The sequence below is a fragment of the Bombyx mandarina genome, chromosome 15 (assembly GCF_030267445.1).
Source record: "Bombyx mandarina strain Sakado chromosome 15, ASM3026744v2".
Classification (NCBI taxonomy): domain Eukaryota; kingdom Metazoa; phylum Arthropoda; class Insecta; order Lepidoptera; family Bombycidae; genus Bombyx; species Bombyx mandarina.
Genome location: NC_143221.1, coordinates 9,543,231 through 9,559,155, shown reverse-complemented (window position 1 = coordinate 9,559,155; position 15,925 = coordinate 9,543,231). Strand labels below are relative to the sequence as shown.

General features: G+C 36.0%; 2 protein-coding genes across 6 annotated transcripts in view; one reads left to right on the top strand and one right to left on the bottom strand.

Annotated features, from left to right (window-relative positions):
• The first annotated feature begins 310 nt into the window (after positions 1-310).
• Positions 311-12,231, top strand: botv (exostosin like glycosyltransferase 3). Of its 5 annotated transcripts, none has more exons than XM_089733416.1 (11): positions 311-386; positions 648-881; positions 2,194-2,319; positions 2,405-2,505; positions 2,996-3,301; positions 3,422-4,430; positions 5,351-5,550; positions 6,178-6,279; positions 7,327-7,501; positions 8,366-8,470; positions 9,204-12,231. In XM_089733416.1, the coding sequence occupies exons 2-11, from the start codon at positions 759-761 to the stop codon at positions 9,306-9,308; spliced, it is 2,352 nt and encodes a 783-aa protein (XP_089589542.1). In that variant the 5' UTR covers positions 311-386; positions 648-758; the 3' UTR covers positions 9,309-12,231. The 5 variants fall into 5 exon arrangements, 4 of the variants coding, with proteins under 4 accessions (XP_089589542.1, XP_089589541.1, XP_028038243.2 ...); XM_089733415.1 differs by having other exon boundaries at positions 2,405-2,916; XM_028182442.2 differs by having other exon boundaries at positions 329-390.
• A 3,084-nt stretch (positions 12,232-15,315) lies between these two features.
• The window catches only part of Prip (aquaporin prip), a 37,040-nt gene continuing 36,430 nt past the window's right edge, over positions 15,316-15,925 (bottom strand). The window contains exon 7 of the mRNA XM_028182443.2: positions 15,316-15,551. Coding sequence (XP_028038244.1) covers positions 15,510-15,551 — 42 coding nt within the window. The 3' untranslated portion in view covers positions 15,316-15,509. The remainder of the gene's footprint in view (positions 15,552-15,925) is intronic.

Genomic DNA, 15,925 nt, shown 5'->3' with positions numbered 1-15,925 from the left:
AATGGTGGTTTATTAACCGTTTCATATCTGTGAAAGTGCACAAATGTGAGAAAATGAAACAAAGCCGCTGGACGTAACTTCTCGGGATCCTCCAAAAAGTCCACTGAAAAATCTTAGTAAATGACCACCATTTTACTGAGATTAGATTTCGTCTCATATCATCTCATTTAATTTCATCCCAGTTGATTAATGTCTCAAATTAATCATTTTCATTTCATTTCACTCCATATTATCATTTTTCATAAAATTAAGAATATAGATTAAAATAAGACATGACTTAAAGGTCTCAGTTACCAGGACATAAAATCTCTTAAAAAAAAAGTAATGTTGATGGAAGAAAAATTCGTAATTTTCGTAATGTTTTTGTTTGGACTTTCTGTGAGTAGGTAGGTATGTAACGTATTGAATTTAAAAATGATCTCATTTGCAAATACTTGTCTTTTTATTTTCTGGAATTCGGTTTATTCCGTATTATCATTTACATTGTATTTACATGATTTTTTTGCATTGAACTAATTTACTTTGAACTTTTATTTTAGAATTTTTTATTTTAATTAAAGATAGAATTTTTTTACATTGTAGAGTATCCAATTAAAACATATAGTAGGTATAACATTAATGTTTTAAATATCTTTAATTTTTAACAGCCATGGAAGAACATTTCAGGAACTTTATTTAATTGATAAATTTACATTGGGAAGTATGTGGCTCTGAATTAGAAATCTCTCGAAAAAGTTAAGGTTGCAAACATATCCATAATGAATATAATATATGAACGTTTTTGTTTGTGGTTGGGACATTTGAAACTATCACGTGTAATAATATTGGTCTCGGTGATATTATTCGTTGTGCCACTTTTTACGCACTACTATTTATCAAAGGTAAGCATTATAATATATATACTGTTCTATATCGAACGTTATAATTATTTTCACTGTATATAATTAACTAAATATCTTACCGTTTCATTAAAATTTTTAAAAATTGGTTGTTCAGTAATTAGACAGCAATACATAGTTATTACAAAGTTATAGATTTTCCTGAGCCAGAATCGAGAACTGAAACTGAACAAGAGAAGTCATGATGAAGTCATGGGCTTGAAGTCATTACAGCCTAAAGAATACCTGGTGTATTTATTTCAAGCAATGTGACTATGCCAGTGTTCAGATTCTGTAGAGTGTAGGCACATAACAATTCTTATAATGACTGGCACTTAACACACATTGATGAATGACTCCTATGATGAAAGAATACCATATTGTAGTAAACATCAAACCTTTGTTTTTTTTATTGCTTAGATTGGTGGACGAGCTCACAGCTCACCTGGTGATAAGTGGTTACTGGAGCCTATAGACATCTATTGAAATGCGCCACCCATCTTGAGATATAAGTTCTAAGGTCTCAGTATAGTTACAAAATAATGATATGTGTAGTTACTGCTGGTAGTGTGTTTTGTCAGCCTGCAGGGGTATGTAGTAGCAACTTGCCTGTTTCTGACATGAAAAAGTAAAGGATTCTAGATTGAAGGGAAGAGCTGTTATGCTATACAATAGAGACTTAGACCTTGTGTTTCAAAGTGGGTAGTTTCACACTGTGTTTTCTATCAGCTCTAGTATCCACTTAATATCATGTGCATTCTTGTTCAAAACTACACAATAATATAGAAATATAAACCTATCTTGATTTATAGCAATTCAGGTTTTAGCAAAATCTTTGTAGTTGCAGATATTATAATTATTCAAGTGACATTATAATAATACAATTAATGTAATATTAACAAAGACACTAAAATTGTAGTAGGTATTATTTATGTTAATTTGTCATGTGGCTTTACTAGAGAAATTTGTTCTTAAATACCCAGTAATGTATTTTTTGATTGCCACAAAATTGCCTTTGTACATTTTTGGTTAATACTAATTTAAGAGCAAGCTAGATATTAATTTCATTTCGAACTTCAAAAGGAAGGAAAGGAACTCTTATAGGATCACCTTGTTATGTGTCTGTCAGTCTCCTGCCATTTTCCTCATGCATCAAAGTGATAAATATACCAAGTACTGAGTTTATAACAGTAGAAGAGCTATGGAATAGCCTCGTGTATGGACCTATTAGACTGCAAGTTTTATTCGCACTTATCCAGTTTTTATTTTATGAAGTAAGCCAATAACATTGATGATTTTTCATTTTCTCTTTCAGTATGAATCAATGTCAATATCACAGGGTGACAATGCTTTGAGGTACAATCTCGAGGCATTTAGTGATATTTCCACTAAGAATGTTGCAGATCTCAAAGTTAGAATAGAAGAGATGTTAAGAATAAAGGTAAAAAAATATTTATTTTCTAAATCATTCATACTACGAAAGTATATTAGCTTGACACATTGAAGATAGTTGATACATATTACAGGCATCAGTATCAACAGAACTCCGAGAGCTAGAGGCAAAACGAGGTCGCTTACAACGTGAGGCTGCAGCGGCAAGCTCAAAAGCAGACAATGCAAAAGCAGAGTATGTAAGAGCAGCTGCAGAATTACAAAGGCTCAGAGTGTCAGCTGATCAAGCGCGACTGGCCCAGTTAGAAGCAATACGTAGGGATTCGCCTGAACTTGCACCACCTATTCAAATAGTGCCGTTACAACCGCCATCAATTCTTCCTTCCTTAAGTCCCAGCAATGAAATAAATTGTAGAATGTTTTCATGTTTTGATCACTCACGATGTTCCCTTACTTCGAGCTTCCCTGTATATCTTTATGATCCCGATATATACACTCCATTAACTAGTGCAGAAGTAGATGGGTTTCTTAAAACTACTTTACGTCAAACTTTAGGATATAATGCTCATCTGACACATAACCCAACTGAGGCCTGTATTTACCTTATTATTGTAGGAGAATCTTTTCCATTTACCAAAGACACTACGTAAGTCAATTTGTCAAGTAGTTCTTGAATACAGATGGAAATATTTGTTTTTATACAACTTTCTTTTTTCTTATTTCAGTACTGTCTCAGACTCCTACAAACTTTATCTCAATGGGTCAGCTATTACTACCTTACCTTACTGGGGTGGCGATGGGCGTAATCATGTGTTGTTGAATTTAGCCCGACGTGACTTATCTGTCGGTTCTGGTGATGCTTTTAGAGGAGCATCCACAGGAAGAGCCATGCTAGCTCAATCTACATTTACGCACAATAATTTTAGACCAGGTTTTGATGTAATCACACCACCGGCACTAGGCCCTCCGGGTGGTGATGTTTGGGCAGATTGTGCGCCTATATCTCCCGCAAGAAGAAAGTACTTGCTCAGGTATTGAAACGATATAAAATTTCGTTTTTTATTGTTATAGAGATGAGCTAGCTCTAAATTATATTTTTTTTTAAATAAACTTGAAATATAAAAGTGAATAAATGAATAAGCAACCTTTAGTTTTCAGGGTTTACAACCACCGCCTAAAGGATTAGACAAGGATCAAGATGGAACGTTGATATCATTGCTAGAAAAAATGGTGAAAACAGCACCAGCGTCTGATGTTTTTTTTCTGCAGTTCGAATGTGATCCTCCAGTAGAGAAACGCGTAACTTTGCCGATAGGCGATTGGGCGCTTTGCGGAACGGATAGATCGAGGCGTGCCGTATTGCGTGATTCCACTTTTGTACTCATACTTGCGCCTGCTGATCGAAATTACGCTACAACAGCTCTACTACAGGCTAGATTGTATGAAGCGCTCAGATCTGGTGCCATACCTGTCGTTCTGGGCGGTGACAGAATTCGTCTTCCATACGAAGAGGTATTGGATTGGAAACGCGCCGTAATCTTACTGCCGAAAGCGCGGGTCACGGAAATGCATTTTTTAATGAGATCTTTTCCCGACGCCGACCTTTTAGCTCTACGAAGACAGGGTAGAGTACTTTGGGAAAGATATTTGAGTTCAGTTCAGGCCAGCATTGATTCATTGTTGGCAACTATTCGCACCCGCTTACACATTCCTCCAAAACCAGTGCCTCATACCGTCGGGTTGCCGGCTTTTAATGACTCTTACTTTCCTCCTCGAGTAGAGCCAGCCGCGGTCGACGCAGAGCCCGAGGAGACGCTAGGTCCGCTCGAGGCTCCGTATTCGAGCCCAACATATCAGCGAAATTTCTCCGTCGGCCTGTTGCACGGATACGAATTATGGAACGAGTGGGGTGAACCTTTCGCTCTGTATCCACAACTACCGTGGGACCCGACGGTGACGTCTGAAGCTCGTTTCTTGGGGTCGGCGGCGGGTTTTCGGCCCGTGGGCGCTGGGGCTGGCGGTTCGGGACGCGAATTTAGCGAAGCCTTGGGTGGAGATCGACCTCGCGAACAATTCACCATAGTCATCCTCACGTATGAACGCGAGGCGGTTTTAGCAGCAGCACTGGCACGATTACGCGGTCTTCCATATCTGAATAAGGTAAGCGTTGTTAGCAACATACTATTACACACACTTTGAAATCATTTACAAACAAGTAGTAGTAACATGATAACGTAACGATAACGTAAAAAAAGAACTAACTGAAAATACAAATTATGTTATCATAGAATTGTAAATTAAATGCAGGGTACCATAAACGAACGATAAGCTAATAACACAGTAAAGACAACTGTGACGTCATTGTGTAACTACACATGTTAGTAATTTGTTACATCATGTCTAGCGTTATGCAATAACGACTTAAAGTATCTAAATACTGTTCAAAGTTGTAGATTAATGTATATTAATATTTTTGGTATTTTACAATGATTATTATCCCTTCTACCAGTTTGAAAGGGGTTTCCAACTTATTTACTTTAAACAGATACAATAAATTTCCTTTTTTTTATTTTAGAGAGTAAAATTTTTACATGTATTTTTATATATGTGATTAATCATTTGAATCAAGATCTTCGTTATTGAACTCTTTGGTTTTTTGCTTAGAATGTCACGTAATAAAGTAGTTTATTTTTTACTAAAATTACTGTTACATCGTGACATGACATTAGTTCTATAGGACCATCATGGATGACGGGTTGTCGTGTATTTTTTTTCTTTATTGCATTGATAGGTTGACGAGCTCACGGCCCACCTGGTGTTAAGTGGTTACCGGAGTCCATAGACATCCACAATGTAAATACCGCCACTCACTCTGAGATGAGTTTTTGGTTTCAGTTTTTTTTTTCAGTAGAACGACTCCCCACCCTTCATACCGAAACGCATTACTGCTTCACGGCAGAAATAGGCAGAGCGGTGGTTCCTACCACCATTGAAAGTTTTCGTTCGACATTAGTTTTTATACATACAAAAAAAACGCCATTCTCGTAATAGGTTATAGTAATAGGGGGGTATGTGTTTAGGTAGTTGTGGTGTGGAATGGTCCTTCGAGCGCAGGAGCGAGTTCTTGGCCGGAGAGCGGCGCGCCGGTGGCTGTGGTGCGTGCATCGCGGAACTCCCTCAACAACCGTTTCCTGCCCTACCAGCTGATCGAAACCGAGGCCGTACTGTGCGTCGACGACGACGCGCATCTACGACACGACGAGATCATATTCGCGTTCCGGTATATTACAAACGATATTGTTCTCTATTCCCAGGAATTAACGTCACAATTTGAATACCGCCCGCCATCTATGTTTCGCGGCAGGAATATCTGACTAATACCTCCCGCAAATTACTGATTTTCGAACCATGATTGCTTATTTAACTAAAATTAATGAAATAAATACGCTTTTCAACACGCTTTTTTTACCATAAAATAATTTTATAGAAAATCCAACTAAAAAATAGAAAATAAATTTAAATAAATTTGAATTAAAAATAGTGTAAGAAAAAATTATTTTATTGTAAAAAAAAAGCGTGGGGTGCCTTTCGGGATATTATTATATTATTTATTTTTCATTTATTAGTTGAATTAAAATTTTTTCAATTGTTTTTTCATATATTTTTTTAAATATTGAATCATCGGTCCTTAATAAGTATACCAAATTTCGAGTTAATCCGACGTTTTGAAGGAGGTCAAAATCATGTTTAAAGATTCCGTTATATACATACATACGTCTGAAGCTAATAAAAGCGTATTAAAAAATCTGCTGGCTCGTGTAGCTGTAGTTTCACAAGAACATACCACGGGTATCTAAAGTAATATAATACGTGCTTCGCCTATATTTTTATTTCATTTTCTGTCCAGCGTCTGGCGCGAGCATCGTGATCAGATTGTGGGCTTTCCCGGTCGTTACCACGCCTGGGATCTTAATTTTAATAATGGATTCCTCTACAATTCGAACTATAGGTATGTGATACAAATTTTTATCATGAATCATAATAAGATCGTCTATTTCGAGTTCATTCCTTAAAATGAGTTCCACATTCGTACCCAACAGATCACGTTGAAGTTCGCGTGAATTGAAACAGAGAAAGCGATGTCACTAAAAACTGTCAAATTACAAAACATAAAAGGAAATGACGGATCACTGTTAGTACACTGCATTCCATTAAATTATATACCATACATATATTATTATATAAATTAATATTTTTTTAAATCTGTATTTAATATTGAATTTGACCGCAATGTTACTAAGGTTTGTGACATCACTATATGGTAAATGCTATAATCTGCGAAACGAAATAATAATAGAAAGTCAATTTGTAAAGAGATAAATAATTAGCGTATTAAGAAGTTTACCTTCATTGCTGTTTTATTCTTGAATCTAAAAACGCCAAGTAATTTAAGTATTAAAGTACCGAACAATGATAAGCATAAGAAAAATATTTTTTAGCACAAGTTGGGCCATAGGAATCACCTGTGTGTTTTCTGAAGAGCACTTAAAAACCATAAATAAAAGAGTCAGGACTCCGAAGAACGAGTGTTGTATGTTCGTGGATAATCTGTGCGGTTGAGAGTAGAGGTCGGCGCTTTTAGGCATTCCAAGAACTGGTCACCGTTCTCATCGAATACCACAAAGGATTCGACGTGCAACTTAATCCACAGACACAGTCCAATGAGCTTCTTGCCGGATGTTCTAAGTGGGTCGCGATTCCTGATCCGGTGGTAGAATGCTCTTGTTAGGGCAGGTGCTAGCAAAGTTTCCCAGTCTAAAACCGTAAGCTCGCCTACACATTCGGTGTAGCTAATATAAACTCTAGAGGCTACTAGCAGTAGGTAGAGAAAAAAATAGACATCTCAAGCTTTTACTATTCAAAGTGGTACTTGTGGAACAGGCAAGATAACTTTTACCAGAATAGAACACAATCTTGTAACAATTGAATATATCCTATTGAATACTTTATTAAAACTCTTTCGCACACTCCAATACGGTATAATCGTGTCCAACAGCTGTGAGCTAAGCATGGTGTTGACTGGAGCGGCGTTCGTCCATCGCTACTACTTATGGGCGTACTGGCGAGTACTGCCCGCCGCCATGAGAGACTACGTCGACGAATATATGAACTGCGAAGACATTGCGATGAACTTCCTAGTTGCGCACATCACTAGGAAGCCTCCTGTAAAGGTAAAATCAATTTGAACTACTAGAGAAATTTATACTGATGACTTGCGCGCCATCTATAAACTTTTTTATGGTACTATGACTGTGAGGCAGTTAACGTTTTGTTACATCGGTAATGTAAAGGTAAAGGCAAAACTGTTAAGTACCATTTTCATCTATGCGTTTCCATCGGATTATCTTTTTTTTATACAATTTAAATAACGAATAAAAAGAGTAAATGTAATATATAAAGTCAATCTATAACGCCATCTTGTGGATGTTTTATAAAAGTTTTCTTACCAATGAAATTTAATTAAAACATACTGTAAGCGATATTCGCCTCCAAGGCTGGTTGGCATGGCTAATACGATTTCTGTGATGTGATGATATGAATTTGTATCTTTATAACCGATAAAACTGGTATCAGGGTAAAATTTAAAGTAATGACAAAGGGTTTTCCTTTTGGTCCACTCTATAAGTAAAGCAAATTTGAATGATTTAAAGATAATATTGCCTTTTTTAAGACGGGGTTACTTATCTTAGTAGCATCGATAATGTATTTAAGTCATATTGAACTTAAGAATAATATACATTGCGAAGATAATCTCTTTGAGCGAATATTAGTTTCGACTTCCCTTCTACCACACGATTGAAAGAAGTATTCGCGAAGCAGCAGCTCTTGAGCTGTTAGGTTTCTTTCGGAGGCGCTCGGACAACTGTTAGCAAATCCCATCCCTCCTGGCTGAGTCTACTAACCCTACCTGTCCTGGTGAAACTAGAAAAGTCTTTGGAACCACCACCAGTACTTTTTTTTTTTTAAGAATGAAAGTTCATAAAAAAATCGATTGAAAGAAAATGAATTTACAGTATGAGTTATTTGTTCCTCAGGTGACGTCACGATGGACGTTCCGATGTCCCGGTTGTCCGGTTACGTTGTCAGCCGATGAAACACATTTTCACGAACGTCACAAATGCATACAATTCTTCACACAGGTCTGTTTGTTTTATTGCCTGATTTATTTATTGGATCGGAACATACAACGAACGCATACTTTTTGTTTATTTATTAGATAGATGGGTGATTGAGTTTAAAGCTCACCTGTTCTGAAATGGTTACTGGAGGCCATAGACAACGTGAATTCCACCATCTCGGAGCGTGAGAACGAAGTTTATATTGTGTAACGCCTGTCTAACTTGGTGATCTCAGCGCGTTTACAGAATTCTTAGAGAACGCTGTTGCCTATTCACCGATAAATCTGTACGTTATACCCCCTACAATACCCCCGGACCGAAATGGTACAGTGATATTCTAAGCAGCTAAAAAATAGAGCCTTGAGAGGCTATTTCAGCGTAACCTTAACTAGTAGGTGAGCTTACGGGGCTTAAACCTGATGACGTTGCTAACACGAACCCTAGCAAGCGCCGTGCTTCGCAGAATCTACCATCGGATCGAAAACGCGACCCACTGAGAAGACCCGGCGAGAAACTCAGTGGGCTGTGTCTGTAGGTTAATTCGCTCGTTGAGCCCTTTGTCGCAAGCGACGGGTTAGACGAGAACGATGACCGGTGCTTGTGGTACCTAAAAGCACCGTTAGTGGATCGGTAGGATCTGAAATGGCGTGTATGGGGCGACGTCGACTGCTTTTCATTCTGTCCGCTGGATCGGGAATGCCAAAATATAATTGTTCAATTGCATACGTGTTTAATATAAATGTGTCAAACACAGGTAATGGGTTACACGCCGCTGTTGTCAACGCAATTCCGAGCTGATTCGGTGCTCTTCAAAACGAGGATACCGCACGACAAACAGAAATGTTTCAAGTTCATATAGAACATCGAATTATTAGCTAAATTATAAAGTCGTCCTGCTCTGAGTTCATAGTCTAATTTTTAGATCTAGATCTAGTCTAGATTTTTTTAGTTAACAATCATAATCGTTAAGGATGAAATGTTGTAACGACAACAAGTTTCATTTTATCACAATGAGCAAGCATTAAGAGAGAGATATTATAGAATTGTTTCTAGTCGATTATTTGAAATCGATTTGAGAATTCAATTTGACGGCATAATCATTAAACTAAAATCTATTGGACGATCGACTAGTTTCTAAGCAAATAAAATCCAAAGAAAATAATTAGGATTGTACATGAATTCAATACTAAGCGGAGAAATAAAGCGAAAAATGCAACGAGCTGATAATTTATTTACGCCTTACTATAATAGAATTGCATGAGTTCGATAACATTTTTTTTTATATATTTTTTTAAGGAATTTTGTGACCTGGTAACTAAGACCTTTAAGGCATTTTTTTTTTTTTTTATATCCTTAATTTATTGAAAATGATGATAATATGGAGTGAAATGAAATGAAGATGATTAGTTTGAGACATTAATCAACTGGGATGAAATTAAATAAAATGAGATATAGGATGAAATAATATAATCTTAGTAAAATGGTGGTCATTTACTGTGATTTTTCCAGTGGACTTTTTGGAGGATCCCGAGAAGTTACGTCCAGCGGATTTTTTTCATTTTCCCACATTTGTGCATTTTCTACAGATATTAAACAGTTAATAAACCACCGTTATTACACATTTAAACACGAAGAAACACTAAATAGATAAAATAAAACAAATTTTCGGTTTCGGAAAAAGTTCGGTTCGATTACATATTTCTGTATTATCCACAATAAAACGTCAATTGAAAAGACAATTTAAACAATTTGGCCGCTTGTAGGAATGTAACTCAGTGGCCAGGGTGTTGTTAATTGATGAATGGACGGTCATGGTGAATGTCTTAGTTCATAATATCCAGGAGTGAAAGGCTATTGGTGGTTTAAGCGCCCTGCCTATTTCTGCCGTGAAGCAGTAATGCGTTTCGGTTTGAAGGGTGGGGCAGCCGTTGTAACTATACTTGAGACCTTAGAACTTATATCTCAAGGTGGGCGGCGCATTTACGTTGTAGATGTCTATGGACTCCAGTAATCACTTAACACCAGGTGGGCTGTGAGCTCGTCCACCCACCTAAGCAATAAAAAAAATATATGTATATATACATACAAAATACGTCTAATTCGATTTTTCACCATTAGTCTTGTGCTCTTACTGGCAGGTTAGGTTCTACTCAAATTTTTGAGTTGTTTTTTGACTTTGGTGATTTGTTGTATTACGACATGGTAGAAATTCAAATACACATTTTTTTTTTCTTTGTCAAAATAAACATTTTTTTTGACTCTGATAACCTTTGGCGTTGGCTTGTCTGTAAAAAAAGGTAAATAAAATGATGCTTATCGGCTTATCTGTTATTGCAAGCTAAACAAATTGCAAATGGTAGGCTAATATAATATCGTGCGAACAAAATTAATCGAATTTCTGAATATTATTGAAAAAAATTAATTGATATTCGAAATACTGTTACATTTTTATTACACTCTGAACTTCTCGTTCAAATACACTTCGATTTAAATATTAATTTTGGTGGGAATAGGACCAATATCAAAAATGATTATTTTTGCAATGAGCCTCGTAACAAACATTTGAAAGCGCACCTCATTGGCGTTTTTTTTTTCACGGTAACTATTGAAAAATTGTTGAAACACACGCTCTTTTTGCACAAAAAACTTTTTTCAAAAAAACTGATACTGCCACTGATAAAGCGTAATTTTGGACCCTTTTAGCTCTAAGCTACATACTTAATGATTTGCCTCGAGGCAAGCGGTGGATCTACACTATGAGGGTTCAAAAACTTAACCAACTGGATTGTGGACTGTGGACTGAAAACTAGTCTTATTTTGTAATGTTTTGTAAGCAAAACTATTATTGTCTCGTTGCTGGAAACGAATCCGCAGTCCCGATATCAAAATTGTTTTTGATATCCCGATATCAAAATTGTTTTTGATATCAACATTGTTTTTGATATCCCGATATCAAAATTGTTTTTGATATCGGGGATTCGGTCTCGATTTCCGTTGAGGTCGTTAATCCTTGTGGAAGATATGTGGTAGGTAATTAGGATCGAGGTGAGTCTTGTTTCTGTATGTACATATTTCCGTCATAGCACGGGAGAAATTCCACGGCTTCTGTTAAAATGTGGAAGCTAGTTTCAAATAACATATAGAGAAATTGTAAATATGTTTTGGAATTGAGTTATAAGATGAAGTAGATCTGCTATTATGAAAAAAAGCACTTTTAATGAGTTTTTTTTTGCTTAATTAGGATATCAAAATAGATAATATGAATTAAGGATAAATTATTAAGTGTATATAATCTTGTTCACTTTTCTATTTTATAGTCACGCGCAAGCTACACACCTGTCGATTTCGTCCTTGTTTGTATTATTTAATTTAATCTTTAGGAAAACAATTTGTTTATCTAAATCATTAAAGTTTTTTTAATTATAGAAAAACGCATAATTCAACATCTAAAGTAATAATATACAAATCAATATTAACTGTAATTACCATATCTGATCATCTAAAATATTTTCAATTGATATTTTGAATTAAATAAAAACTTTTTGATGTTTGTAAACTCTACCAGCACACGATATTTCATATTTTGCTGTATTTAATCAAGTCTATTATTGTTATTTAAGTACACACTTAAAGTTTATATTTGGATCATATCGGTTTATTTTTTTGGTTCATATAATCGTGTACATATTCCGTTAGAAAACTTTATAAAGCTCCTAAGTCATCATAATGAACAAGAATTTTTTGCATTTATTTTGATTGGTTTTTTAAATAAACAAAGAAAATAACGTATTGTTTTTTATTTCTACCTAAGATTTTTCACGAATGAATTCCAGAGTAGGTAGTGAATGATACACAAGTAGTACATAATGAAAGGTAAATTCGATTAGTCACATATATGTTTTTAAGATTTGAATACAGATACCGTAATTTAAAACTAGATTCCTTGATTAATATTAGATTACTGTATAGTGTTCAATGTTAATCGCGGTCACAGTTGTTGACCGCAACCGAGAGCCGTGCCACTGGTCTTATATAGGTAAGTAATCTGCGCAGCGAAGTAAATTGCCCCTTCAAAACAAGGTGACACTCTACAAAACTTGCATACGTTTGGTCATGACCTTTGCAAGTGTAGTGTTCGCTCACGTGGCCCGTACGTACACACATTAACTCTCTCCAGGTCATCCAAACCCGTTTCTGCAGGATAGCCATCAGAGCACCGTGGTATGTTAGGAATGTTGATCTTCACGACTGCTTAAATTCAGTACCGATACGTAAGTATCTTAAGGAAGCGTCAGAGCGCTACTTCGACAAAGCGGCGCGACACGAAACCCTCTTATAGTAGCCGCCGCTAATTACTTATCCGACCGCGACGGAGCAACGCAAAGCCGCCGTTGCCCGGAACATGTCTTATCGGATCCCTGGATTAACTCTCGGTTCTTTACCGGTCTTTACTTTTCTTAAGCACCGGTCACTCCTCGAACCGGTCCTCGTCGAACTCGTCGATTATGACGATCGAACTAATCCATAGACACAGCCACTGAGTTTCTCGCCGGATCTTTGGATTGGCGGTAGATTCAGCGAAGCGCTGCTCTTGCTAGGGTTAGTGTTAGCAAATTCTCTCAGGTTGAGCCCGTGAGCTCACCTACCCGTCCGGGCGTAGCTAGAATAGCCTCTTAGACTACCAGCGAATAGGTAGGAATAATCGGCGTCGAGCATACGATATTTAATAGTTTGATAGCCTCGTTAGTAGAATTGTTAGTGTCCCTGACTACATTTTTTAATGAATTGAGGTCCGATTCTGGGTCGGGATTCGTAGCTTTATTAACGCCATTCCGTATTCGGAGTGAAGGTGGTACATATTTGTTTATGTTAAATATGTGTATAATTATTAATTCGACGTCGCTGAATGTAAATTATCGATATAAATAAATATGAATGTTTCTTTTAAATGTTTCACATGTGAGTCGACTATTATCAAAGCCGGCAATCTGACTTTTGGACAATGATTGGTAAATCAGAAAAACGAATTATTGACTTTGTATTCCATTGGCAGTCACAAAACTCTTCGGAACGACATCTTAGATAAATAACAGGTTAACTATTAACCTTTATTTAATGCAGGTTTTGAACCGTATTCTTTGGAGGAGACGATTATATTAAAATCAATCTGTATTGACATATCAATAATTTTTTTTTGTCCAAATGCACAGATTGCCACCTTTGATAATAGACGACTCATGTATGAGTTCTTAAATCGTGCATTCGACTGATACACCAATATACGGGTACAAGTTTAACCATTTGTAAATATATACAAATTTATATTTGATTGCCTACGTGTTTCTTGTTTCTTTCTAACTGAGCACCACTGACTCCGTTCTAATATTTATAGTACCAACCGGTTTGATGAACTTTTAAAGTCAAATAAGTTCAAATTTTCTGGCCAAAGTACCTGCCAACTTATACTTGTGTAATTAAAACAGATTTTTTTTTTATTTCTTTATTTATCAATTTACGTTAATAACATGTTCAAACTCTTAATAAAACATCTTCATACATTACGTTTATAATATTTAAAAAAATATTTTATAAATCCAACTTGCTAAATTCTTAAACTAAGTACACTTACGTACAAACCAGTGTTAATAAAATTTTATAAATATTTAGTTATGTCCTGTGAAAAAAATCCAAAATACACATTTCAAGTACCTATCATAATTACATTTAGTTTTGCTTTGTGAAAATGTTCATTACACACGTATTTTATTTTTTTAAGGGTACCTAATAAATTAATCTATGCATTAGAAGCACAAGGTTGTGTTTTGATTTCAACTTTACAAATTGAAACGTTAACAATAGTTTACATTGTAGGTAATTCGTTCTGGTTCTAATAACAGGTACAGTTTATAGATTAATTTTTTCAGGTAATTGATCTAAAAGTTATAACTCCTGGAGGCTGAGATCGCTCTTAAATATTAAGTGTATTATCTATGGAGACCGCCGAAGAAAGACAAAAAAATTTATACGAATTTGTGCGTATAAAAACAATTTCCGCAAAAAGTTCATCGACCTTGTGTGGCCGTCATGATTCAGCTTAGTGTTCGTTTGTACGCAACGTGTAACATTTATCAACTACCACATAAATAATTAATTATTATAATACTAATAATAATTAATAATAATAAAAATGAGTAAGTAAGACTTATCAAAATGTTTTATTCCTTAAATATTAACTTCGATTAAAATACAAATATAATTTAATTACGTATCTGATAATCTCAAATTGCTGATAATGCTTTTTGATTGAAATAACTAATTGTACTTTTGAGATTTACTGGGGCACGTGAGGCCTACACGAAGACGCTTTTGTACAAGACGTTCACTTGTCTAACCGTTTCTTTAGTTTCGTTTCAAAAATAAATTTACATACACAAAGCTAATAATATTGGTGGTATAGATATATTTATTCTGACCTTACAATCTGTTTACTGTGACAAATTGCGAGGAATTAATTTGATAGTCAATACCTTAGGGATCCGTACATGTGAAGGAAAAAAAATACCTTTATCAAAACGGTCTGTCGCAGTGTTTCGGAACTAAAATAAAAAAAAAAAAAAAAATTGAGCATCACCTCTTTTCTAATTCTGAGATAAACATTTTAACAAGAATAATGAGTATAGGACATGCCATGCCAAAGCGATGCTTTACAGGAAGACATAAATAAAAATCCTGTCTCAGTGTTGTACATAATTACGGAGCCCTTGGTGACAATAAATGACATATGACAACTTCATTTTAAATATGGCCGTATTTTGATTCTGTTTCACTACGAAATTCGAATTCGTAAAATATTGAAAAACTTCCCCTAACACATACTCGTAGGGTTGATTTTCGATCGGTACTGGTATGGTTAAAAGCTTTTTGTGGATTTACGACATGGTTATTATAGGCACTGTGTATCGTTTAATAGGATAGTTCTGTACTGGTAGAGAGGACGGGCGGGTTGCGGACGCGCCCCTGCCGGTACCAGCAGCGACGGCCGCCCCACCGACTCACGACTTCAGGCCATGTCGTCCAGTTTACCACCATCAAGTCGCTTCAGCTGAAAATAAAATTGTTTTTTTTATTGCGTACATCGGTGGATGAGCTCACAGCTCACCTGTTTGTTAAGTGGTTACTAGAGCACATAGACATCTACAACGTAAGTGCGCCGCCTACCTTGAGATATAAGTTCTAAGGTCTAGTATAGTTACAACGGCTGCCCCACCCTTCAAACCGAAACGCATTACTGCTTCACGGCAGAAATAGGCGGGGTGGTGGTACCTACCCGCGCGGACTCACAAGAGGTCCTACCACCAGTAATTACGCAAATTATAATTATGCGAGTTTGATTTTTATTACACGATGTTATTCCTTCACCGTGGAAGTTAATCGTGAACATTTCGTCACGAGCACGGTGACCAGTGCTTGAGGTAC

What these genes read in the sequence shown, in the direction of transcription:
- botv (XM_089733415.1), top strand. Translation starts at nt 759, where the DNA reads ATGAATATAATATATGAACGTTTTTGTTTGTGGTTGGGACATTTGAAA. An exon ending in GAGATCATATTCGCGTTCCG is followed by an intron (nt 5,551 to 6,177) that starts GTATATTACAAA and finishes TTTTCTGTCCAG; the next exon opens with CGTCTGGCGCGAGCATCGTG. An exon ending in CTAGGAAGCCTCCTGTAAAG is followed by an intron (nt 7,502 to 8,365) that starts GTAAAATCAATT and finishes TTTGTTCCTCAG; the next exon opens with GTGACGTCACGATGGACGTT.